Source organism: Trachurus japonicus, chromosome 15, assembly GCF_045865225.1.
Source record: "Trachurus japonicus isolate A0001 chromosome 15, Traja_1.0".
Classification (NCBI taxonomy): Eukaryota; Metazoa; Chordata; class Actinopteri; order Carangiformes; family Carangidae; genus Trachurus; species Trachurus japonicus.
This window is the reverse complement of record NC_140921.1, coordinates 20,631,961-20,657,928: the sequence shown is the minus strand read 5'-3', so window position 1 is coordinate 20,657,928 and position 25,968 is coordinate 20,631,961. Positions and strand designations below refer to the sequence as shown.

At 41.1% G+C, this 25,968-nt stretch overlaps 1 protein-coding gene across 23 annotated transcripts in view; it reads right to left on the bottom strand.

The window, feature by feature from the left end:
* Positions 1–565: 565 nt before the first annotated feature.
* Positions 566–25,968, bottom strand: part of LOC146973626 (neurexin-1a-like) — a 253,900-nt gene continuing 228,497 nt past the window's right edge. For 15 of the 23 annotated variants that reach the window (XM_085800346.1, XM_085800359.1, XM_085800350.1 and 12 more), the window contains 2 exons: positions 14,950–15,037; positions 566–2,489 (listed from right to left, as the gene is read on the bottom strand). In XM_085800346.1, coding sequence (XP_085656472.1) covers positions 2,182–2,489; positions 14,950–15,037 — 396 coding nt within the window. In that variant the 3' untranslated portion in view covers positions 566–2,181. The remainder of the gene's footprint in view (positions 2,490–14,949; positions 15,038–25,968) is intronic. The other 8 variants (XM_085800348.1, XM_085800360.1, XM_085800352.1 and 5 more) reach the window with 1 other exon arrangement.

Below are 25,968 nucleotides of genomic sequence, written 5' to 3'. Positions count from 1 at the left end.
CTAACAGTGGCTGGATGGATGTCTTTGATTTTATACAACTGAGTTCAGATATGTTTTAAAGCAATGAATGTAGCACGTAAAAGGTCCTGAACATGTCTTCAAACCTACATTTTTAAATGTAGCTATTCATAGTAACTGAGTATGAGCAATATTTTAGACAGAAGAGGTGTTCACAGGGTGTCTGGGAAATGTAGGAGCAACCTCTGTAAATGTCATATACGGTTAAATGTTACGATGTTTAAGTGGAACTACATCATAGTGTCTTTACATCTTGAGGAGAACTTTTGCTTTAGACTTTCCACCGTGAGTCAGACAATGTCACAGTGTGATGTTAGTGCTCTTAATGAAAAGGGTGTCTGCATGATGAAAAATAAAATTCATAAAACCTGCATGTTGCTCTGACACATTTTGTCAGTAGACTGGTTTAAGTTCACTTAGGTAATATTTTATTCATTTGATTTTTCAAAACTAGTTTTTATAATTAATTTTTACGGGGAATACAAGAAGGGTTACAATTTAACATAAAAAAACACTGAAGAGGAAATAAAAGAGGAGCAAACAAAGAGAATTTATAATCATCATTTATAGTTCATGGTCATTTTCCTCATACTCATTCCAAGTACAGGTCTCTGGAAAGCAGAATTGACGGACAGAATGACAGAACAAACACAGAACAGCTGAAATGGAGACGTAGTTGAGCTATTCTCCCGGAGGGGTGAGGGGGGTTTGCATCAGCCCAAGCACACATTGGACAATCTTATAATACCACTTGGAAACACACACAGCAAGTTAATTTATCTTAATCACTGTCACCATCCATCATCATCACTCATATTCTCGGTCTTCATTCTCACTCATGTACGTCGGGATTGAGGAGGAAGGCAGTGATTCTACCAGTATCCTTGAAAGATCCTCACAAGTTGTCATGCCACAACTCTCCGCTATCATAGTCTTGTGAATTTTTTTTTTCTGGGAATGGTTTGGCTACTACTGGTCCGGGATCATGTATCTCTGGTTGGCATTTGTATAAAAACTATATAGGAACACATGTAAAAACAGGGGAGAGTCAAATAATTATCAAACTGAAAAAAAAAATGCAGATGTCTTCATAAAATCTTCTATGTCTAGCAACACTTATAACACTTATGTTTTTTCTTTTTGTCTGTTTTTTTCTTTTGTTGTTTTATTCCAAAAATGGTTGAGGAGCAGTTATAGTTTGCATCATCTATACAACAGGCTATAAAACACCACTTTGTCACAGTCCAGAAAGCACATATAGATGTGGTTGTACTGTATATAAACATATGTACTGTAATAAGATAATTTTGCGTGCATGGCTCCCGAATGATCACTGTTGAGACGTCCTCAGCCCCGTGAGGAAACTCTCTCCTTTGAGTTCACATGACGTGAAAACGAAGGCCTCCAAATTTCTTACTGGCACAATGGACATATTCTTCTTTTAAACCATAGTCTTTTCAAGAGAAACTGCCAATCCCTCTCATCTTTGCTCTGTGGCGGCTCAGTCAGCCAGGTGTTAGTCTTTGCCCGCCATCACTGCCTCTTGAGTGAGTACTTTGGCTGATCCCTCGGAGATCCATCAGGGTTTTTTCTTTCTCTCTGAATTTACCGTCACCTGATATAATATTTTTTTCTCTTCCTCCACAGTAAATATTTGGCGTACTTATGTATGTATTTATTTATGCATTGTGTCATTTTCTCTAGAAAAAGTCCCAACAACACAAACACAGGCAATGTAAATGAAAAACATTAAGTTTGCAATGCTGAACCTCTCTTTGCAAAGTGCATCTGTGCTCCTCTGTTTACCAGAAACAAGGGAGTTAGAACACATAGTCCTGGCCCAAGGAAACAAGTCTCACTGATGGGTTAATGTTGTTTGGTTGACATGTTAGATATGTTTTCAGTTCTTTTTCATCTGGTCACCAGAGCCATTTTTCAATCATTCTCTTTCTGGACTGTATATGTTTTCTCACATCTCCCCTGCTTGAGTCTCAAGAAAGTTATTTTTTCATTTTTCATATTTACTTTTCAGCGCACTGTCTTTTAGGAAAAATGACTAAATAATCTTCATCTTTGTTATTATACTGTACACGTGTTGATGTCCTGATTTGTCTTTTTGATAAAATGTCTAAGTTGGTCCTTCAAAGACCAAATGTTTGACAATCACACATAGTACTCCTTGTCCTTGTTCTTCTTGTTCTTGCTTGCCGTCTTTGCCGTATTGACTGGTTTCTCTTTGACTACGGTCCCGTTGGATTGTGCCGAGTTGCTGATGTAGTTCCGGCTCTCGTCTACGTGGTACGACCCCTCGTCTCTGTTCCGGTATTTGTACATGGCGTAGAGCAGGATCAGGATACACAGCGCTGCTGCCGCTACTATTCCGACCACCATCCCTGTCGTGCTGCTGGACTCTCTGAAGACCTCCGATGTGCCTGGGTAACCTTTTGATCCTGTTTGGCTGGTGGGATTGGCTGGAAGGAAAGCAGAAATATGATTACCACAAATGGACTGAGCTTAGCATCTTCTTCTTGTTGTCCTTATTAGTATAATGAGATTTATGGTAGTGAATGAATGCATTTCTTCAAGCTGAATGTGAGGATCAATAACACAGTTTCAAGCTGAATGACAGCACAGACGGCATGCCTCGAGGATGCTGAAACAAGAAGAATAGATGTTGGCTGATGGGCTTTTCAGAGAAATGTGTGATTACTGATTACACAATGACAGACCAAGAAGGTCTGTCATTAATGACCGTAAATGAAATGACATTCAATAGTAAGGGAAGTTCTAGTAAAAAATATTTCTGGCTTAAATAAATGAATACCCAAATACCCAAATGAATACCCAAATAATTTAACAATCCGATGAAATGCCAGCTAAAACTGTCAAAATGACCCTCACAGTAAAACAAGACACCAGAACCCAAGTGGATTTTCTTATAAAACTCTTGAAGATTATACTTCATGTCTTTTTAGAGTTACTTTGAAATTATTTTTGAAATGCCAAGTAGTCATTCTTGCAGCACCCTGGAGAAACTTAAGTATCTATTAGGACTTTCAATAAATGTAGGAGCTGCAGTTATTTTCCCCCTCTCAGACTTTGCCTTAAGTACATGCCTAATCTACTGCCTATCAGCATTATAATTTCTACAGAACATTATTCTGATGATATTCTCCGAACTGTAATTGTTCATATTTCAGAGTGAAGAAGATGAGGTGGAGTAGAGAGATTTGCTGAATCCAGAAGAGCCAGCCGACAAGACGACTAATGTGTTAATGATTCTCAGAGAAGGCGCAGTTAAAAGCTCACTGCTAATTACATGTTTTACAGCACAGTCATGAATGAACCAACCACATTCCCGACATTCACTATACATCCAGCAACGTGACTGCATCCCATAGTGTCTGAAAATAAATCCTTCAGCAAGAAACAATTCTTCAATTGACTCAGCAGATATTGCCAAAGGCTGTCCCCACTTCTGTTCTGAAATGGTGCCATTCAATGGAGCATATTCTGAAAACACATCAGCCCCCTGATATTATTCAGTCCTGCTGGCACATCTCTCTGTGTGTTTTTGTAGCAGTCATCATTTCTGCTTAAGCTCTCTTTGTTGCGTTTGTGAAATCCAAACACTCGACGCTAACATTTGGATATGAAAGCATTCGATCTGGTTCCACTGGATTGGGGCACAAAATATTTGAGATTTACAGCTTCATGGGTCCAGATCATAGTTATGTTGACGTGAGGATGTTACGCTTCAATTTGCATATACACTGGACAAACAAACAGTAACAACAGAGACATAAATAGCTGCGTTGAGATGTGGGTCTGAAATATTTCCTCTGTTGACTGGACATTGAGCAAGCTTTGCAGTATTTCTCTTTGCTGCTTTTCCTAGCCACACTGTGACAGAGTGCTGAGTGATGGAGCGATGCTCTGAATATACAATGGGAATCCTGAGCACTGAAGCAACATATTATGCACCTCCTTGTTCTTTCTGTGGTAGCATGCTATGCATATTTCTTACCTTAGCTTTTAAGGCTATTACTAGTCCTTTTAGATCTAACATGAGTTCTAGAGATCTTATTTTGAAGATGGAAAAATAGCAAGAGTATTAGCATATAAAAGTATGTCTTTCAAACAAAGGCAAGTTGTTTTTTCCCCACTGTTTCAAAAATAATTAGTGTGTGTAAGCTAGCAAGGCCGCCACATTAGCTTAATGTGCTGCAATTCTGTTACTCTAAATGAGCGGCTAACATTTCTTGATTAAGGAATGTTAACTGCTCATTCAAGACATTAGCACTATTTGTGCTGCACTGTTATGGCAATAAGAATGAATGAAGAATAAGAATGACAATGTGTGTGCCCTACTACTTTTAATGTGTTTTATCTATCTATCTATCTATCTATCTATCTATCTATCTATCTATCTATCTATCTATCTATCTATCTATCTATCTATCTATCTATCTATCTATCTATCTATCTATCTATTGTGAGTTAACACAGTGGGATTTTCTGTGGTTTTGTGAAGTTAGGACTAAAAGTGCTAAACTACTGTATGGCTGGAGTACAGTCCTTCATTCTCGGGCTGAGATTTGCTGTATAGGGCTTTAAAGTCTAAAGAATATAAGGCTACAGTGCTATATTCTGTGAGGATATGAGGAGATGAATATTATTTTAATTGCTGTTTTCTTTCGTCAGCTCTTACAGCAGCTTCATGGAGCTACAGCACTGTGTATTTAGTACAACATTAAAGCTTTTATGAGCCGTCAGTTGAAGTGTCATTTAACTGAGGATGCCATACTCACCAGCACAAAGAAACAGTTTAATGAACACACATTATATACTGAAACTTAGAGCTGAGATTTGAGCAAATGAGCAGAAACTAATGACGTAGTGCATTAACAGTAGCCTAACTACGATATTTATATAATAATAATAATATTCATGTTTGTGGGTCATGACATTACATTTATTTTTAGTATAGGTGTCAACATTTTAATATTTCAAGAAAATGGGTAGATAGTCCCTTTTGTCCCATTTTGCTGTCCCACTTTCCTCACGTCCTTTTTTCGAGAGCATTTTGATAGAAAATAATTGCATTCTTTAGCTTTGATATTAGTTTAAAAAAGAAGAAATTTCACCCTAAAACAGGAACCACAACATTGTCTCTTTATTATTCAAAGCCTTTGATCTTGGCCAGTCAGAGCAATATTTCCACATGAGAAACTCTCTTCCTGAGCTAGAGCCCATATCTACAGTCCAGAATAACTCTCTATCCTATCATACATCAAAAAGAGAATACATGAAAAACAAGATTTTGCTGCTATAAAAGTTTGTCATAATCACCTTGTCTCATCTTGTCACATGCGTATTTTATGACAGACTAACTTCTCGGAGCATCAACAAAGAGGGCAGTTCTTGTTCTCATTATACAAGACGGTCATTTCTTCCTGATCCATGAAGGACAGGCAGCATTATTGCACATCCCATCCTACATACTGTATTTATGGTGAATTCTCAATGTCAAACAAGCACAAGATAAACGCAACACATTTTGACTGGGGTTTTTCAATAACAGTGTAAAGGTGAGTGTGTCCTTCACATTACTGAGTATTTAACCAGCTATTGCAATGTACTTTTCATCACTGTTGAACACTGTATTATAAAATTTTGAATGCAGTTTCCAAGCATCCATTGACTTCAACTGATTTATACATTGGAAAATTCTTAGAACTCTCACATTTGATACCTGTTACCATGAATATTATTATTACTATCTTGAATTCTTGCACTTGCAGTATGGAAAGTCTTTAATGCTGTATACTGTGCAAAGAAGACTCAAGAGTTTGACTTTGATGTTCATGTCACATGGGGATGGTATTTTCATCATAACTCTAAAAAATATAGCCTAGAATTTTAAACTGCACAGCACACATTTAAAAAGCATGCATGACTTGTAGCTAAGGAACTACAACCCACCATTAGCTTGCAAACATTTTACTATCATCCTTCTTTGGATTATATTTCATCTATTTCATTATAATATTGTTACTATTATTACTCTACCGTGTTTACACAATAAATAAATTGAATTGTCTGACAAAAGACAGTGTCTGTTGCACTGTTGGGGATCATTTTCACCAATGAATAGGGGAGTGAACGGCATCAACACGCCCACTTCAAATTCTGAATACTGTCCAAGTTATAATACAGCAGTCCTCATGTTTGTGATAGCACTCTTCACTGTTCTCCATCTCTCTCATGTGTCATTCAGCGTTGATAGTTTTAGAAATAACGTTTTTGATTGCATTCATCTCTCTTCTTGACTGACAGCTTAATGTTGGGACAACATTGCTCTGAATGGTGTAATATTAACTAACGACCCTCACAGCCAGCGCATGTGCCTCCTTCAGGTAGATCTCGCTCATGTTGGGCTAAAGGGCATGCAAAGGGAAAAAGGTCTCTAAGCTGTCTGCCAGAAGAGGAGATGCTGCAGCCATTCACTGACATGTTTTCCACCGTGGTTAGACTGATCAGCGGTCCGAGTATGCTTCCAATGCCAGCAGACATTCAAGGACAAGCGCAGAGAACCACTGGGGGATTGAGTGTGACTGAGCGTTGCAACAGATTAGCTCTGCTTGTGACAAGCCCACTTATCCTTGCAGACAGGTGTGAAGAATGCTCTCGCCTTGTAGGCAAAAGCCACTGGTTGACATGGCTCTTCCCTAGCAGCCCACTATGCGGGCATTAACGGTGAGTTACCTTCATATTTGCTATCTATCCTTTGTTCGGGGTCAAAAAGTTGAAAGTGTAGATAACATAGCAGGTTGATGGAGGGGGGAACTCTGGATGTGACACTTGAGGGTTGTATACGAGGCCTCGGCTGGCTCCTACAGCGAGGTGACAGAGTTCTGGAGGCAGGTGGCCTCAGTCTGCTATATTAGGAGCGAGTCATGTGCTAACAGTACCATGGTGCGCTGTTCTTCCTTCAACGATCTCACCCCTCCAGCTCTGGGTTTTGTTATTTCCTCTTGCCTGGATCTGTTGATTGGCTCCCCATGGGCCCGGAACTTAGACTTATAGGAACTCCTCAATCAACTGACCACTATTCGTCTCTCATGACTTGTAAAAAGTAAAAAAAAAAAGAATAAATAAAATAAGTCCAAGGCTGTGTGAGCCATTTGTTTAATTCTAAATTTACACAGAAACATTCCATCCAAATTTCCAATCTTTTCCTGCAAAATCCAATTTAATATCTTGACAAAGAAAGCTGAGTCGTGACCACTACTTAAAGGATTAACACTGCGGTTAGCACAGTGCTGACAGAGCCATGTTTTGTCCAAAAAGATTAGCATTCATTACAGCTCATTAGTTTGCATTTTGGTCTCAGCAGTGTCTATCAAACAGCCACCTGATGGCAGTCGGGGATCTTTTGTAGTCTCTTAGATTACCTGATACACTTGATGCGGCTCATTTGTTACGCATAAGGTCGACTGTGCACCCTCTCCCACAGGCTGGGTTCAGCCATAGTAATATGACAGACACAAGGCCTTCGAGAAAGCCTCATAAGACCTCAGACCTCAAAATGCATCTGCCTGTCTGTTCATTAGCACTCCATCACCCCAGAATGAAGGCACATAAACTGAGAGAGAAATAGCGCCTGAAACAAGTGTTTAAAATGATGGCTGCTCTTATACGCTCTACTCGAGCGTACCCAACGGTAAAATTAGACATGAAGAAAATGACCTTAAAGTGGCGCCTAGCTTCACAGCGGCATAGCAGGGGTGCACTTGTGAAGTGATGGAGGTAAACTCAGGGGGGTTAACTTTTGAAAGATTGCAGTTGTGTTAAACCTGGCAGAATAACTTTCTCCTCTCAGCCTCACCCTGGAGCGAGGCTTAAATTACAGTATCACATACGGACCATCATAGTCCATGCTGTTTATTCAGAAGGACAACAGTTAATGTTTCTGTTATTTAGTTACAAATCATTGCATCCAACGAGCCTCACTGATATTTCTCTGGAAGAGGTGCACCAGGAAAACCAAAAACAACTAAGCGTACAGCACGTGATCTTTTATATGACCCCGATCCATAAATGTTAGTGAAGAAAATGAAACAGCCTGGCAATGGAACTCATTTGCCATACAAAGAGGCAGTGAAGAGTGTAATAACATGATATTGGTTTGGCCTCAATGTTCTGGTTACCACAGGGTTTATTTGAAAGCATCTTTTCTCTTAATTCTACCTGAATTCAGTACGGATGTAAAAGCTCGCCTCTCGCAGATATTAGCGCTGGTGCAATGGAACTTGTCATTTAAAAGCCTGTGCAATGCTTGATGTGATTCCCTTTCTTTTTGCTTGACTTCTTTTTCTTGCCATGTGCTCTCAAGGAGAGGAATGGGATCAGAGATTCCACACTGTCAGGTAGGATTTGAATAAATGGTCCTCTTCAAAGACTATTTTTCCTCATTTGTCTCCAGCGAGAAGGTTCATTTGTTTGGCAATTTGTAACAGGGTGAACAGGTTGATGAGGGGCACGGATGAAGGAAAACATGGAGAGTGGAGCTGGGGTTGGGGGGGCGGGTAACTTCAGGTGCGTGTGAGGCTTGTTAAAAGGTAATGGAGCAACCAGGACTACTTAGGATATATTGAATGGACAGAGTGGGCTTGACCTTTCATTAACTGGTGGTGGTAATGGGTTGAGAGAGTTGCACAATAGCTCACATGGATGATGCTTTTTAGCAAATGGATGCACTGCAGCCCAAATAATTCAAAGATGTTTTTAGCATGACGTCGTAAAAGGAGGTTTTGTGTGGCCAGTTCCTGTGATCTGCAGCAGCTGACAAACATGAAAGGTGCATGGTGCATCGTGGAGAGCTTGGAGGTGTGGTTGTGGGATGCCTTCAGTGCGATCCAGGCTTAGTTGGCATGCTCAGTGACACATTGCTGTTATTCATCCAGATTAGTGTTATACCATCTTCTTACTGCACATATCCAGCCATAATCACAAGCTGTCAGAGCCGTTATATAGCTGGGGATCAGTCTGCAGACAGGTCACTGTATCAACTGCAGCAGAGCCAAAACACTTATTAAATCCCTCTTCCCTCTTTAATTATCGGAGTGTCCTCAAAAAGCGATGCAAGCCATCCTGTACTTGTGACATGCTGGCAGTATGCCTGATGACAGCACGCATGTGTGGGTCTGAAGTGGCTCGGCTCATGCTGATGGTGGATGATGAACAGAGAGCTGAGTGAGCATGAAATGAGGTCCAAGTGAGAATTATTAAAAGGTGTTTGATTTAGCCCAGTAAAAGGTATGGTGCAGTTTAAGCCTTTGCCCAGAGGGGTTCCAATGAAAGAGGTGAGATGAAAGAAGAGCGCCGAGCTTACTCGGCTTGAACGCCACAAGTCTGGAGTTCATCTCTTGATTAAATTCAGGTTACATGTTCTTTGGGTCTATAGTTTTAGAGAGGGTCTAAAGCTGCACAAGCGTTTTCCATTATGTTGACAAGATCATGCAAAAGTAGATAATTATATCTAAACTACAAACTGTGTTTTTTAAACTGTTTGACAGAAAGTGTTTTGCGAACTGTCTACGATGTTAGTAACTCTGCGTGTGGGATCTAAAAATAACATCAAAACATGTATTATTTCAATCAATTTGAGGCACTACTAGTTTTCATCTTCATCAGACTAGGAGATAAATATAGTCTTTTAGTTTGTTTTTGCACATATGTCAACACATTTATTTCATACATACTAAACTGGAGTTCTTTTGCTAGAGGATATTTCTGGTCCTGACGACAGACATGTGATGTATACAGTATTGAATCATCAAATCAAATCAGATCTCTTTCATACTGTTGCTATATGGAACAGTTAAAAAAAAGTATTTTAATATGACTTTAAAAAACATTTCTTGATTGTTCATTGGTAATATTTCCAAGCCCTAACTCACTCATACTATTATCATAACTGACCTTTGGCTAGGCTTCTTTTCTCTTCTTGGGGTAAAAGCAAAGCCTTTCATGCCCTACTTAGACTTATAAACAGACACATTGTGTTAGCATCAATGTCAGCACACCCGAAAGATGTGTGGTAGAAAAATAAAAATAATTGAAAATATAAATATGGTGGGATCAGTAGAGAGAAAGACTGACAGTAAGCGTGAAATCCTGTTTTCTCTCAGAACACACTTCATTTAAAATAGGATGTAGAAAGAAGACTTGGACAGCATAATCCTCATTGAAAGAGTGCTGGAAAACAAAAAAGGCAAAATTCCAAAAAATGATTGTCGGCATAAATTGGTGAACTGTGCGCAAAAGCCACGGCAAAATATGTTTTGCATGTCGCTTGAAGGTCATCATCAGTGTGTGTTTTGATGGGTATGAGCTCTGATCACATTCAATAAGCATCCAGTCTTCTGAGGGGTCTCTCATTTGTTGAGCCATCTCTGCTAGCAGCAGTCTGTTGGCATGCAAGGTGCATGCCACTGTGTTCAGCAAAGGAAGGAATGAACACACGCAGAGTTCCAGCTGGGTATGATTGAATAACCTATTAAATGTGGGCAGTGACCTCTTAAGCCAGCGCAGTGCTCTTAATGTTTCATTAATCTCACAGCTACTTTTAAAACAATAATTTACTTTAATTTTTTTTGTCCTCCCGGCTGGGTGCATTCCAGCCGTTGCCATCGGGTTAAAGAGACTATTCATTTGCCGTTTGATTTATCGCTTTACTCTGTGTATTGTTTCCCCACCCATAAATTAAATCTATTAAAACAAATGTCAAACACATTAGTAGCTGCTAATGTCACTGCAGAATGCTTCGGGACAGAAAAAGATGAGAGACCATAGAGAGAAGTGGAAACTGGAGATGATTAACCTTAACCCGCCTATGGGCAATCCACAGTGAAGGGCTACTGGAGCTGAGAATAAAGGCACTAAGAGATTATTTGTGAAATGTAGAGGGTTGCATATAGCAAGATCTCTCACTGAGAGTCGCTGATGTGTATGCATAGCTGACAAGAAGCCCAGCATTTCCTTTTTTTCTTCTTTTTCTTCCCCGCACAAGTCGCATTTTGCACAACTACATGTTGCATTATTAATAATGGTGGAAAAGGTGAAGTTGTACACACTGAAAAGACAAACATCCGGCTGATGCATCGATGTTAGGACATATCGCTCAGCTTCTTGTGAACTCTGTGCTACTTAAAAAAGAAGACGAAGAAAAAAAAATGAGAGACGACACGAGAGGCTGAGATCAGAGAATTTTTAAGTTCAGAGGAGAATCATTATGAATTCTGAAGAAATACTCCCTTATGCTCTCCTTAATCTTTTCAGCATGATGCACAATGGGCTTTGTTCTACAATAACACTTAGGGGAGTATCATGGCATGGTACAATAACTATTTCTATAAAGAAAAAAAAAGAAAAATGTTTTTACTATAATATCAGTTAGAAGATAAATTTGGAACATGTGCTATTTTATTCCATTCATTTCACTGCCCATTTCCTACATTTAAATGAAATGGTCTGTCTTTGACTCTCACCCACAAATACTTGAAAAATATCTTGATATTGTGGGCCTTTTGTTTTTTATTCATTTTGAGAAATACTTCGTCAAGATTTTGTGTGTGGAATTTGGCTAATCTGAGCAAATATGGGGGACTAACAGCCAAACCAGGACTGTTTAGAGGATGAAAAAAACAAATGATAAGGAACAAAGGCAGTAGCTGGTTGCAACCTTGGATGTGGATCACTGTGCAGCAGCTGCCCTCCATCAAGAGCCCGCATGACGTCCATGAAATGTAGCAGGTAGGTAAGAGACATCCGCTCCTTCTGACCCCATGCAGCTCCGCAACAACCTGTTCCATTAACTTTCACCAGGAACCCTGAGGTTGGTACTCGAAAATCAGCGGCCGTCAACATCTCAATAGACTGTTCACCGGGATACTGAGACCACAACCGTATTTTCTCCAGATGATTGGGCCAACACTTCATTCTGGCCTTTAAATGAGCAATCACCTTCCTTTTCTTTCTTGTCAATGCAGGGGTCCTTTCAGCCAAATGCCAGATTCATACAGTATTTTTTTATAACTAAACTGAACTTTTAAATCTGAATTGCTCTTAAAGCCACATTAGGTCATTATGCAAAACATTTGCATCCATTTTATTTTGCTTAGCTGAACGATTTTCTCAAAGGCCATTACAAACAAAGCATGCATTAATGCGCCTATAATCATACACACAGTGACATTCAGCTGCACAGTAAATGCACACAACCCGAACCTGCCTCCTATTACAGATCAGGTGTGTTGCAGCATCATGGGCCTGTGTATTCCTTTGTGGTTTCCTGGGGGGAGGATTCAATTTGCTGCAGTATGATCTAATCTGAGTCCTGCCGGGTGATAAGCTCTGCTGGTACCACTGGCTTTCCATGGTTTCCGGAGGTAAGAGAAATAAAGCACGGCAATAAGTAAGTTTACCCGATTGATGTCACTCAAGGGCTGATAGGAACTGCTCTGGGGCGAGACTCTAGTGATATAAGGGATGATCTAGACCTGACCTTGGGCCGCAGATAGCTTCCATAATAGTGTGTTTCATAGCTCACCTCTTGGGATCACTTATGCACCAACATTATGCTAGTGTACACACGTGCCATGAAGCCCGAGCGCAAGAAAGAGAGGGAGGGGGAGGTATCAAAGGTGTACACATCTGGCCCTCTGCTTTGGAGTTGGCAGACTGAGCAGGCTGTCAAGGTGTTGCATGAAAAATGATATATTACTGGTGTCATTAAAAGGAGTTGGGTGAACAGTAATATGAGAAAGTAGGTCTTAATGGGCAACAGTGGATCCGGTTCTTTGTGTCCAGCAACAAACAACTGAGATGTGGCGAGTGCTTGGCAGAGCGTGTGAATCGTTTTGAATGTAGATATTAATCAGGATACGGTGTTAGACAGCTGCCACCCTGGGAGCCAGCAGCTCTGGTGTCAAATCCCCTTCACTGATCACAGAAGGAGAGGGATACTCTGCTCTGGGAGTGTGCGTCCCTCAGCATCACACAGTTCGCGACTGATGTTTTGGCAGATGCCCTTGTCAAAAAATATCATAATGCAAGCTGTTGGTGTGAGTTAGTACGCACGGCGATCTCTTGAGTACGGTATTTGACAGAGGTGGCAGATGTACATTGGAAGTACCTATTGTTATGCTGCCCAGTGGGAATATCACTCTAATGTGCAGGATGAGAGAGTTATAGGAAGAGAGTGAGAGTGGCAAAACCTAATCTTGCCAGTGGACGGCCAGAGGAACAGGAAGCCAGACAGACTAGAAAGTTGATCGTCTATGCTGTGGGGCAGACATTAATTTAGTGGAGGTTTTATGACCACATACTGATCGATAGCACATCTAGATGGAGTGGGGGGGCCTTGGGTCTGGACTTAATTGTTCTCTGTGCTTCTCATCGCGTCAGAATGCATTTGAAAATCATTTTATTCATGGACGGGCACTAGGCTCAGATCTAATTGCCTTTCATGTGTGGCGAGGTAAGAGATTACAAGTATGGTGGCATCGTAGGGAACAGATTTACAATCTAAATTTGTCGGAGCTGACAAAAACACCTCTTCCAACACCCAGGTGAGGTGGGATGGTGGTGCTTCTTTTTAGTTTTCATGTATCAGGGGGTATGAACACCACAACTTGTAGACCAAAATAGTTTGTTTTATGAAGAGAAGACATCTGATAGCCTACGTGCTGCGATCATAAAAACCTCCTGTCATGTGCAGCTATCGTGAACTCCCACTGCTCACTGTAGAACTTAATTAACAACAGTGGGGACCCGCTACACACATGTGTAAACATCAGATTTCACACACTCCTCTCTGGGTTTACCCTCCTCGATATCATGCGGTGGGAGTAATGTGGGTCTGATAATTACAACTGTGTGTTGTTCTCTCTCTTTCAGAGAGAGCGGCCCTGTTTGCTCTTTAACAAATGCCATGAGCTGATGAAGATGAAGAGGTGCACAATTAAAACACATTAATAACAACTGCTCTGACACATACAAAACACCTTGAGCGGTGGAGTTTTAGTTATGCATGCAATTCTCAGACATGGTGTTGCTCGAAAGAAGAAAAAAAAAACTGTGTTGAGTTAAATCTCAATGGATGGAAGCCAAAGAACAACAGTTGTAAGGATTTTATGTCCATTAAAGAAAATAGCTTATTATTATTATTATTATTGAGAGATGGCACCAATTATATCTGAATTATAAATATAAAGCTAGAACCAAGCCAGTTAGCTTAGCTTAGCATAGAGACTGTAAATAGGGAATCCATTACACTGAGCTTATAAATAATTCAGTGTTTTTACATTCAGCTTTTGTGTGAATTAAATCAAGTAAATATCATGCTAAATAGCACGTTTTGAGCCAAACATAGGCACCATCTCACCTGTAATAGTACTGATCTGCTTCATCCTGTTTGCAGCTTACAGTACTAGCTGCTCATCAGATTCACACAGCAGTATCTTATACAACTTTTAGCAAGAAAATGAGTAAGTATATTGCACAACTAATTTACAGGTGAGGTATTTGGCTAAAAATTCTTACATTAATATATTATGAATGTAACATTTTTTATTGCATTTATATTTAACTTTCCTCAATGTAAGAATCAGTGAAAGCATATCCAGGCAGAATGTAAGCTTCCCAGACAGACCTAATGGAGCGCCTCCAGCTTGCTGTACTTTGCAGTGTGTGGCAGCCAAAAGAAGAGCAACTCTGCCTCTGAGAGGTGTTCAGGCTTTAACTAAAACTCCAATCTGCTCATTTAAACACTGTGCCTAGAGTGTCTTGGTGGGGGTGGACTATGGCACACAGAGACACACTGAGACACCCAGAAAGAAGTAGAATAAAAAAGAGATGACTAACCTAACCCACCTGAGCTCGGCTCACAGGGATCAATGTCCTCATCATCACTCGGACACTCAGCTGATGCCACCAGCAAGTCATCGGTTGTCTGAAAAGAGAAGAGAGGCACAGAGCAGAGTGGTGAAGAGTATGAAATACTTAGCTGTATCAGTGGGGTAAGACATGAGAGAGAGCGGTGTTTCCACAGGGTTAGGTTAAGGAGAGTGGGGCAGATGAGATGTGAATCCAGACAGCTACACTGTTTGGCTGCTGGATTTATCTGTCAACACGGTCACACACTGCCTGGCACCGTGGCAGCTGCTACACTGCTTTCCAGGCAACACTATACTTACAGAAATGAGATCTGATTATTGAGGAACAGTGGAGGCTAAAGTTCACGGCACAATTGTCAACTCGCATGCTCAATTTGTGCTGCAGTGTGTGGCTTTGCATAGCCCTTCAAGGGATTGTTAAGAGGCATCACAAAACACCTCTGACATTTAGAGGACAACCAGCCATGAACGCTTCAGAAAAAAAAGAGGAGAGACTGGAAAACAAAGGGCAGAGCAGCAGAGGTTTAAATCAATATTCTATGTTATTTCTTTCAATGTGATTCAGTATCTCTTTGGCAAAACAAGCATCCAAGAAAACAATACAATATCGTGGCACATATATAGAGGTGCTTCATTATTTTGCTGCCACAACTACTCCGATACCAAATTAATTTTAGACGTTTTTTTTTTCTTTTTCCAATGCACTTCCTCACCTGCCAAACACGATACATTTTACCCTCTTGGAAAATGGGAAAGGGCAAACAAAAGACCAAAAAAAAAAGCACACTGTAAAACATTATACTGCAATGTTCTTTTATAGTCTTGCTTCAGGCCATTTGATCAGCTCTGCGTTAAAGGTCATTTCATTTAAGCATGGCAGCCTCTTCAGGGCCGGGTTAGATTTTCGGTTATGGAGCTCTGCATGCTAAGCGCAATTACCTGCTGCTATACATTTAGCCTTGCACCTCTTGTTACCTATTTTGTGCTAATATTTCTAAATCCCCAAATACATGCTTGACAGTATTTATTGTACTTGAGTGTTTCATACTCTGGCAAATGACAGTCACATAATGAAAAAAAAGAGAAAGGGATAAGAAATGCATTAGGCACCAAAAAATGAAGATGGACTTCAGCTTTTATTGAATTTGTTCTATTACTGACTTGGACTGTGCATCAAAAATATTCCTGCAAGTTGGATTAGCATTGACTCATCTTAAGGAAATTAAAGGTGATGTCATTTTGCTTAACATCCATTTGGCTGCACATAATGCGATTTTATTGTGACTGTAAAATCATTTTGACATTCTGAACACGGACCAACATCATCTTTACATAATAGACCTGGAAATGATAGATCAAACCCATTAAGGGAGTTGTGGTGGAGGGCTGTTTTTGGTGCATCTGTGCTGGGTGAGGCCCGGGGAAGCCGTCCAAATGTAAATTTAATTTGCTGCGCATGAAGCTGATATACAGTGTCGGCCATCCAGATGGCAAAACCACCGGATCCTGGAGTGCCACATCCATCACTTCAGTCTTGTGATTTGTTTTTCCTGGCGGGAGATCTTGACACTGCTCACTGGCAGAGGTACGGGAATCAAGGAATCAATACTCCCTCTCTCTCTCGCTCCCTCACACCTTACCGCTCTCATTCTCTACCTCTCACATCCCTTCAACTCTGTCCTTCAAATTTATTTGCAAGAGCAGAAGAGGAAGCAATGTGATGTGGGTGTAGTAGATGTAGGTTAACTCCCTGTAGAATAACCCGAGCGGAGGTGTATGCCCGTTCATATTTAGATGTTTCTGTCTCTTCGCTCAGGTCAGAGAGCTACAGTACTGTACGGTCTTCAGCTCCAGCCCAATAATAAATGTGAAAATGAGCTTGTCTCGTTACAAGAGAATCTTTGATTTTCTAATTAAATGTATAGACGCTGAGTCCAGCTGCATATAATAAAAAAAATGTATAAGTTGCCTATTTTTAGTTTGGCTGTCAATATGGGAGAAAATATGAATGCGTGGTTTGAGTTTATGAAATTCTCAGATATCATCAGGCCTGACCTTTAAAAAAAAACTACATTATAAAGCAATCCCAATAACTGTAAGGACTGAATAAATGTAGGATTGCACCTTAATTGAGACCAGGAACCAGTACGTTCATAACAATACCATAAAGTAATGTCACACTCATTTCACCCTCCAAGGGCAAAGGCTGTGTGTGGATCTGTGTAAGTGCAGCTCAGTTGTTCCTGTGAGTCACCTCAAAGTCCAATCTTATCTTATCAAAATATCAACCCTATGCTACACTTCTAAATAAATCCTGCGCATGTGTGGCCGGTGTAATCCTCTGAATCAACACCAAAATGAATTCAGATGTTACTGGGCATCAGTCTGCCTTCCAGGATTAGTTTGTAGGTCAACATTTTGATGTGGTCATGACCTGGTTGAAATCCAATAACATTACCAATTCATGGTGTCCTCCTCCAACGCTTGGCTTCTTTTTCACCCGTGACGATTCAATGTGGACTATGTGAGGGGCTTACCATGCAATTTAGCCACTGTGATGAAAACTGACAGCTAGCTTGGTTGGAATGCCAGAAAAAGGACACTGAAATCACAGGAGATTTTTTTCTAAGGGAGGTATTATAAATAAAAAAAAGGAGATGCATGTGACGATTTTGCAGTTGGAAGTAAAAAAAAGTAGCTTTTCTTATTTAAATAGCATCCACTTATGAAAATCTCCCGAAATACAGTGTTTTAGAAAAGGTTCATTAGCTCACAAGAGTTAAGGTTACTGATGTGAGGAGCATCATGCCCACAGGAAAGATGCTCCGATAGATAAACGTATAAACAAGATGTACCTGTAGTTCATTTTATGAAGGTACTTCTAAAATGCTAAAAGCAAAGGCTCGGGGCTCGCAAAGCATCATTAATCTAGCGGTAAAGTGCTGAAACCATGGTGAACCTACAGCACAGCTCATTTATCTGCCTCTGCTCGGAGCAGCAGAGAGCACACTCCTATGAGGTACACTGAAAAAAACCTGGGGAGACGAGTTTGAAACAGAAAAAGTAGACAAAAAATTTGATAAAGTAGAAAGTAACCTGCTTTTAGTGTCCAAAACATAGGAAAATGTTGATAGTATTTAAGCAGAGCCATTTCAGATACTTTAGGTGTCAGGGGAGATGTAGAGAATAAACACACCAAAAAAAATGAATCTCAATATAGCTTTTAGTGAAATAAAGCTATCGACTGACCTTGGCTTCTGCACTGATTGAACCATCAAAGCGGATATGGACCAGGAAATTCCAACCTGACTCAGCCGAAAGGCGCCCTGGTGCTTTCTTTAGCACTGTCATGCTGGTTTCGATCTCTGAGGATTGATAATGGTCCCTCCTTAATGAGATGTCCAGGCCAAGCCGTGGTCCGTATGTGCTCACTAACGCTTAGTCAGCAGTCTCATTCTACTGGACATCAGGTTATCTACAACTCTACAAACACTTATCTGCTCCCGCGCTAATGCTCAACTACTCTGTGTCCAATGCCCACTTTCTAATACCGTTTGGAGCCGGTGGCATTAAAGTAATGCACAACATTTGTACACTTCTCCTCTCTCTGACTGCATGTGTTCCCCTCTTAATCCTGGGCTGTGCAGGGAGAGAGGCAGGGAGAGGGGAGGGCTGCTCTTCAGGGAGGATGCTGTGTGCTACTAGCCCCCGGTGCTCCAGAGCAAGAGACACCTTCTTTGTGATAACCTGTCGGCATGTCTCTATGGAGAGCTGTAGGTTTTCACATTGTTTTCTCTCTGGTCTAATTTGATGAATGCTTTCTGGCACACAACATGTCTCTTTGGAGACAAGCTGAAAGTCAGGAGGACACTGAAGGCATCTGAAGGGTTTATCTGAAGCATGCCTCTACTGTCCTGGTAATGTATTCCACAGAGGATGCTTGCTATTTTCTTTTGCCTTTCTGCTTGTTTATTTATTTATTTATTTTTAGTGCGCCATGTTTTTTGTTCCCTACGATTTCTTGTTCTGCAAAGCTCTTTCTCTGCTTGTATATAATACCTAAAAATAAGAAAATAGATTTTTTTTTTTAACTGTTGTCCATAATCTGTTGCTCATTAAGATCTGGTTGTAAATCCCAATACTTTTGGAGAAAACCAAAATTGTGGCTTAATTGAAAAATCAAAAAGGAAATGGATCGGCTGCATGTTATATGATCATCACACACTAAAAGCCGTTGTCTTCCGTCTGCCAAAATGCACAAGGATTTTGCCTAACTACGGCTGATCCTTCACGTCCATGACACATATGCTCACAGAGTCCATTTGATCTAAGCATCCTACTGTTCCCCAAGGGCTGTGACTATTTTCAGACAAGCACAAGGAAGAACTGATACCAGAGGCTGAGTGCATGAACGTCTCACCAATACATTTTTTAAATAATGTAAAATTACACTATTAATTTATTTTCTACATGTAAACTGTAGAAACTTTTTTCTAATAATCCAATTACCTTGTATTCTAATAGCACCTTTTCTCTTTGGGGATGTTTTGCTATCTTAATCACTCTGTATGATAAAGGGACCTGGGGATGTTCAGCTGTATAATGTGGAATGTTTATATCACTAACAGAAAGTGTTAGCTGAAATATAAAGTAGTAACCTGATAATTAACTACTAATTAAAATATTTGAAAGAACCAAGGATATTGCTTCAGCAGTCATAATGCTCAGAATATTTTGCATTAAATGGCTAGAACATTTTTTTTTTTACATTAAAAAAGGACAGCACATACTTTGGTTTTAAATGAGCAGATAATTTGTTTTAGCCTTTCTGGGTAGATGGTACTGTAGACATCAGAACAAATACAGGGCAAATGCAGAGAATAATATCAGTGCAAAGTGAGAAAAATCTGTGACAGCTACAAGGTTGTTCATATTGTTCTTTCCCATTTTCTCATAATAATCTTGGATAAATCATATCAAGGGTATACTCAAGACTCCACTTCAAGCCAATGCTATAGCTGAAAATGTTATTTATATCTTGTCTGTAATTGGCAACAGCACTTGAAGCCAAAGCTCTAAAGGCCCCTAAAAGCAGAGGAATCAGTATTCAGTGCATGTTCCTGCTCAGACCGGGTGCCATTATTTCTCATGCTGGCACTGATTTTCACTGATAGTGGCCTGCTAGTGTCCAGATCTGACCGGCGTTGTAGTCTGCACAGACTAATTGGGAGGAGTTTGTTGTCCTAAGCTTCACTCTTGCAGCAACACATCATTAGTGTGCCAGTTAGGGAGGGGAGGGGGGCAGCAGATAGAAAATGGCTCATGGTTAGACGCAGGATGAAGAATGCCTCCCTCTTCTTACTCTAAGCTCCACACACCTAGGGGCCCCCGAGATACAAAACTACAGTCCATAATAACGAAATGGTGGATAGTAGTCTTTATGATCCGAGCACACACTCTCTATTTACCCATGGCAGCTATCACACTGCTGCAGCAGCTCTTATCAGAACGCCCGATGACATCCAAGTATCTAACTTAGCACCCTGGAACTAGGTCGATGTTGATGAATAATTTAGTCCCAGATGCTCAATAGATTCCAACTGAATAATGAAGGCGTGTGGGCCTCTAAGACTGAGAGTTCAGCTCAGTGTATTGCCTGGCCTTCGCCCACACTCTTCCTACTGCTGGTCTGCCAAGCTGTCAACATCATGGACTCACGGCATATACAGACTTCAGCGGGGCTGGAAGACAATGGGATGGAATAATCACCATCCCAGTTCACTGATGGGTTTATATATACAACATGTGTATTATGCTCAAAACTTATCATGTTCAAAACATCTTGATTCTCCGGGCTTTTTCAACAATCAAAGAGAAGCTCAGACGCGAGGCTTCATGGTGACACAACAGATTGCCTCCGAGACTATAGCGGGGAGCAGGGAACAATAGCGAACAACCGGCTTGCTAAAAACCAAGATGTTCTCTACTGTATCCTCGCTGAAGAGGATTTAGTTCAGATTCAGCATTTCTCAGCAAATGGATCAACAAAGCTTCAAAACAGGTACTGCCAAAAAAAAAAAAAACAGTCAATAAAACAGACCAAAAATACATAGGCAATAAACAAGACCAAGTGCTTCATTATTTTTCCCAGGGAAAGAGTTACTGAGATTTTGCCGAGATGATGATGAAATGTTGTCAACGGCAAAATGAGAGTTGCACTGTGCACAGATGGCTCATGCTCTATGTGCTCCCAAGCAAAGTACAGTCCCCTCATAACAGGAGATGTTTGCTATTCATTTATTTTTTATTTTTTACAAAGATTAGAAACACCATTTTCACCCATTTCTAGGTTTGTATGCTGTGGCCTTATTAGAAAGATTTCAACTGAGATGAACAGCTTTAAAAAACTATTTTGATATCACTATTAATATTAGTCTGGAGATTATGCTGTATCCTCATATAAACAAAACTGTTCCCTCTTGAATGTTCTGACTCCAACAGCTTCAGTTTAAGGGAGATCAAAACATGAAGTCGCATAACCATTTTTATCGCTCACAGCTGAGCCGTTCTCATGCATTATTTTGAACATGCAGGCCAGTCGGTGCAGTCTGCAGGTAGTGAGATGCTTCAGAGCAGCAGAGAGTTCACGCTAAGAGCTCAAACACAATTAACTCTAAATAGTTGGCATCCATTTACAGTACTTCTTGCTGTTGTGACGGCTGGTGGATGCCGTTGTTTAAAAACTGGCCGTGGTGGACAGCTGTTTTCGCTTGCTAAGTTATGAGACTGTCCCTTTTGGGAGAGAGGCTTTGCTTTATTTAAAGTGAAGCAGCTGTTGCTGCAACTGGACCTCAGGCTGAGTATCAGAGTGTCATTAAAAAAAGAATGGTCGGAGGCTCTCCATCTCCTCCCCTGGTACCCACATGTTCCTGTCTTGCCATACATCTTCCTCGAGGCTTAAGTCACAGCACCCCAGACAGTCTAACAAGGCGCTGGGAGGCAGCCTCACACACCTGGTACACCCACTGCACGCAGTGCGGAAAAGCACACACGCCAAGCCGACTGGTAATGATATTTGTATTATAGTCTGAACTATAGATTTCATTCAAAATTAAGGCTGAAATGCATTCAGCAGGAACGGAGATTGTGGAAAATACCGTATGTTTGATTATCTCTGTTACACCTCAACAGTCCGGTGGATTCAATCTGTACAGAATCTAATCTGTTAATGTATACGTCTGCAAAAGAGCATTGGATTTCGTTATTACTGAGGTGTGTAACGGCTTTTACAGTGTGTTGATGAAATTCTCTTTGTAGAGTTAAGTTGAGGAAACGAATAAAGAAAAAAGGGTAGATTTAGAGTCTAAAAAAAAACACGATAAAGCCTCGGGAAGAGTGAGCAGTGACAGGTCAGCTGTTAGCTTGGTGCACAGACCCAGAAAAGCCTCTTCTGTGTAAAATGAGAGGCTGTATTTAAGAGAGTGATACAAGGGGACAGTAGGGGGTAGGGGCTAATGGAGGAGTGTAAAGGTGTGCTGCACCAGAAGATGTGGATATGAGGTAATTACAATGCTGCTTCAAATTGTACACATGCCCTCCTTAAACACGCTCCTGCTAGGGGGGAGGCGGGGACACTGCTGTGAGGACTCCTTTGAATGTGGCTGCTTCAAGGCACGGCTCGCGCTCCTTTGTGGTTGTTCCTCAAGTCTCCCTCAGGACCTGGTTCAACTTATTTTCCAGGGGGAGAGTCTTCTGCACGGCCTTGATGCAAATTCAACACTTGCACGATACGGCTCGGGCACCAGGGTAACCAGAGGGGGAAGCTGGTCTGGCTGCGTGGGTTGAAACACAAAGTCCATTTCCCATTCAGTGTCTGCGTCACGCTGTCGCCATGTCAATCACTGACTCACAGGGAGCCATGTGTGACTGGTGCCCAATTTGCTCTCTCATACAACCCTCAAGACTGGAGACATTCTGTACGCCGTATGATAATCTGTTGGTATTTTGATTTCTAATTAAGCATGGTGCTTATTATTTATTACTGCGGACGTCTAAATAATGTGCACACAATATGGACGAGTGCCTGCAGTCACCTCACAGTGCAGAGAGAGTGCACACTGAGCTGCTGCCATGTAGCATACAGCTTCTAGCAGATTACACAGGAGAAGGCTGGATGCCTTCTGTTAGGTACATGCTCTAAATGATAAAATCTTAATATGAAATTCATAAGACACTATCTGCCTCCATCTACCTCCTACGCTCCCCCCCCTCTTGTTCGCTCATTTCTTCTCTCTCTTGCCTATGCATAAACACTGCTCCATAGAAGTATATTACATGGTTGACTTTGTCCCTCCCCCTTATCCTTGCTTTCACACTTCTCAGATAAATGAAATCTGTCGGCATTGAAGCATTTTCCCCTCTGGATGCCCTGATATTTTCGTTATCTGAAATCGAATCAGGAGCTCTGTGCGCGTCTGGAGCTTGCCTTGGTAGTAATCTGGCCTGAGAGCAGAGAACTGCCCAGGAGGAATATCATATACTGAGGAAAGGCTGGGGAGTGAGAGAGGAATAACAATTACCAGAGAATGGCTTGTAATCATGGCGCTCTCTATCAAAATGCTAACATACACACATGTCATTTTGGGGAAAATGGTTCAGGAGTTCAACCCAAAGTGACCATGTAATTCGTCATTTTCATGTTCCTTTCCCTCAAAGTCTAAAAATAGCCCCAACCGCGCGGGTGTGTGTGTGTGTTATGTTGTGTGTGTGTGTGTTTTTGAGAAAAGAGAATGCAGCAGAGGAAGAGAGATATGCGGCACGGCCACAAATCACTGTCTTCCTGACTTTACCTGCATCTTGACATGCAGTCCCAGTCCCTCATCAGGTGACAGGCACAAATTTGTCATCCTAATATAGATGCCATCACTGCCCGAGATGAATGTACTCAGGCCTAATTCCCATGTGTAACGTTTGCAAAAACATGACGTGAGGAAGGAGGAAGAGCAGCTTTGCCCTACAACGGCAGACCAGGTCGTCTGTAGCTCCCACAGAGCGTCCTCCTAAGCAGATTCCTGTCCTCCAGGTCTGGATGTGTCACTCACAGAGGAGTGTGACTGCCATAAACTAATGAGCAATGCTCCCCGTTCAGCAGAGAGGGGACAGACATGGTAGTGAAAATAATAATAACGGAAAGGCCTAAATTGGACACCATTTAAGAAGTCTCTCTAGTAAAAGCGCCGACTTTTCCCCAGCTGTCCATCTCTGTGGTGGCATCCAGGACTTCTGTTCGTGACTAGATCTGCTCTTAATTAATTATACAAACTGTTTTCAGTTCTAATTTTCTACTTGGACTTGACATTTAGCTCTCAACCCGCCGAAGAAAAAAACTTTTCATTTACTTTATTCATATTTAAAGATTTTTCTTTCGGGGTAACTTTGTAGCTGAGAGTTGGAGGAGACTGTCACCACTTGACAACTGAGTTAAATTCCTTCCCCCAAGGCCATTCCTCTGTTCCTCTAACTTTCTATCTCGTGTCCACTTGTTTGACAGTCTAACAGGCTTCATTTGCTGGCATTGCCTTTGTTTCTTCCCCGTACCTCCTGGAATTTGTTTTATTTTAATTCAATTTGATAATGATATTACTTTGTATTATCCTCCACTCTGTCCCTAAAACTTTGGCTTTGTAGTACCCGGTCTGGTTTTGAACATTAGATCAAGATGGCTGCTCTCCTGAAAAGAACCAGGCATCCCATTATGTTTACAGTACGATCGTAATCTGAGGCTCTCAGTGGCTGCAGACTCAATTACAACACCGGGTTTCAAGATAAAGAAAATTAGATAGATTAAACTAGATTTACACTCCCCAAGTCAAGGTGCTTTGGTTATAAACTTTAAAGCGCTTTGCAACACTCCGATGTTTTCCACAAATGGAGGCATAAATTATGGGATTTATCCGAGAATAAAACAAGCCCATGATTTCTTGTTTTGGTAAAATGTTAAATTTGACTCGCAGTGCTTGTAACATAAATAAAGGAGCTTTTAGACGCATAAGCCGGTATGTGCCTGACACTTTCTACCAGCTTTGGAGGAAATTATTTTTAAAAATGGAGAGGGCGCTCAGCACAGCTCAATGAGCTGTCAGCACAGGGACGGTGTTCATGAATGTAATGTATAAACGACTTGATCGCACAATCTCACAGGTGGGAGCAATGCACTGCAGGACAAATTGTATCTTGTGTTCAACAGTTGGCCCAGGACTATTTTCCGTTTCTACAAATCATAACAGCAAATGTCCTGGGAGACAACAATATGGTCTATAAAACATGCTGTAAAGCTGTCAGTGTCAGTAACTCCTCCACGCACAAACCAACACTTTACAAAACAACAGAGACAACATTCGCACTGCGTAGGTTTCATTCTTGTCATCCAAACAGACTTAGCGGGACAATCTGTGTCCTCTGTAGCTCTGCCAGTAGTGTGAAACCTGCAGAAACAAAAGATGCCTCTTTGTTGACTATCTTAATAATGGAAGTAAGCATGATGATCCTGACTGCAGCGAATTTAGAAACCCTTAAAACAAACAAGCTACAATAAAACATGCAAGGCAGACAAAGCACCCTGGTGTCACAACTGGATAATCATCTATCTGCTGCAGACATGCCCGCCTCTGCTGTCAACCTTAAAAGAAAGGGAAAAAAAAGAAAAGAAAAAGCAAATCATGGGAGCACACGTCAACACATGCTGGCATGTATTTGTTCACCCCTGCCAAGGTGGACTGGATCAGCGAGTCACATGGACTCTTATGTGTACGGCTCGATGTTGAAGGGCAGTTTCCATAATGGCCCCTGGTGAGGCTGAGATGATGGATATGGTCTGTCGCTGGGAGTGAGCGCCGCAGGCCTGGGGCCACCGCAGGTCTACAGCGTTACCTCCTTTGCCATCTGTCAGCACTGGGTGGGCACAAACCCATGACCGGGCCTGGGGCAG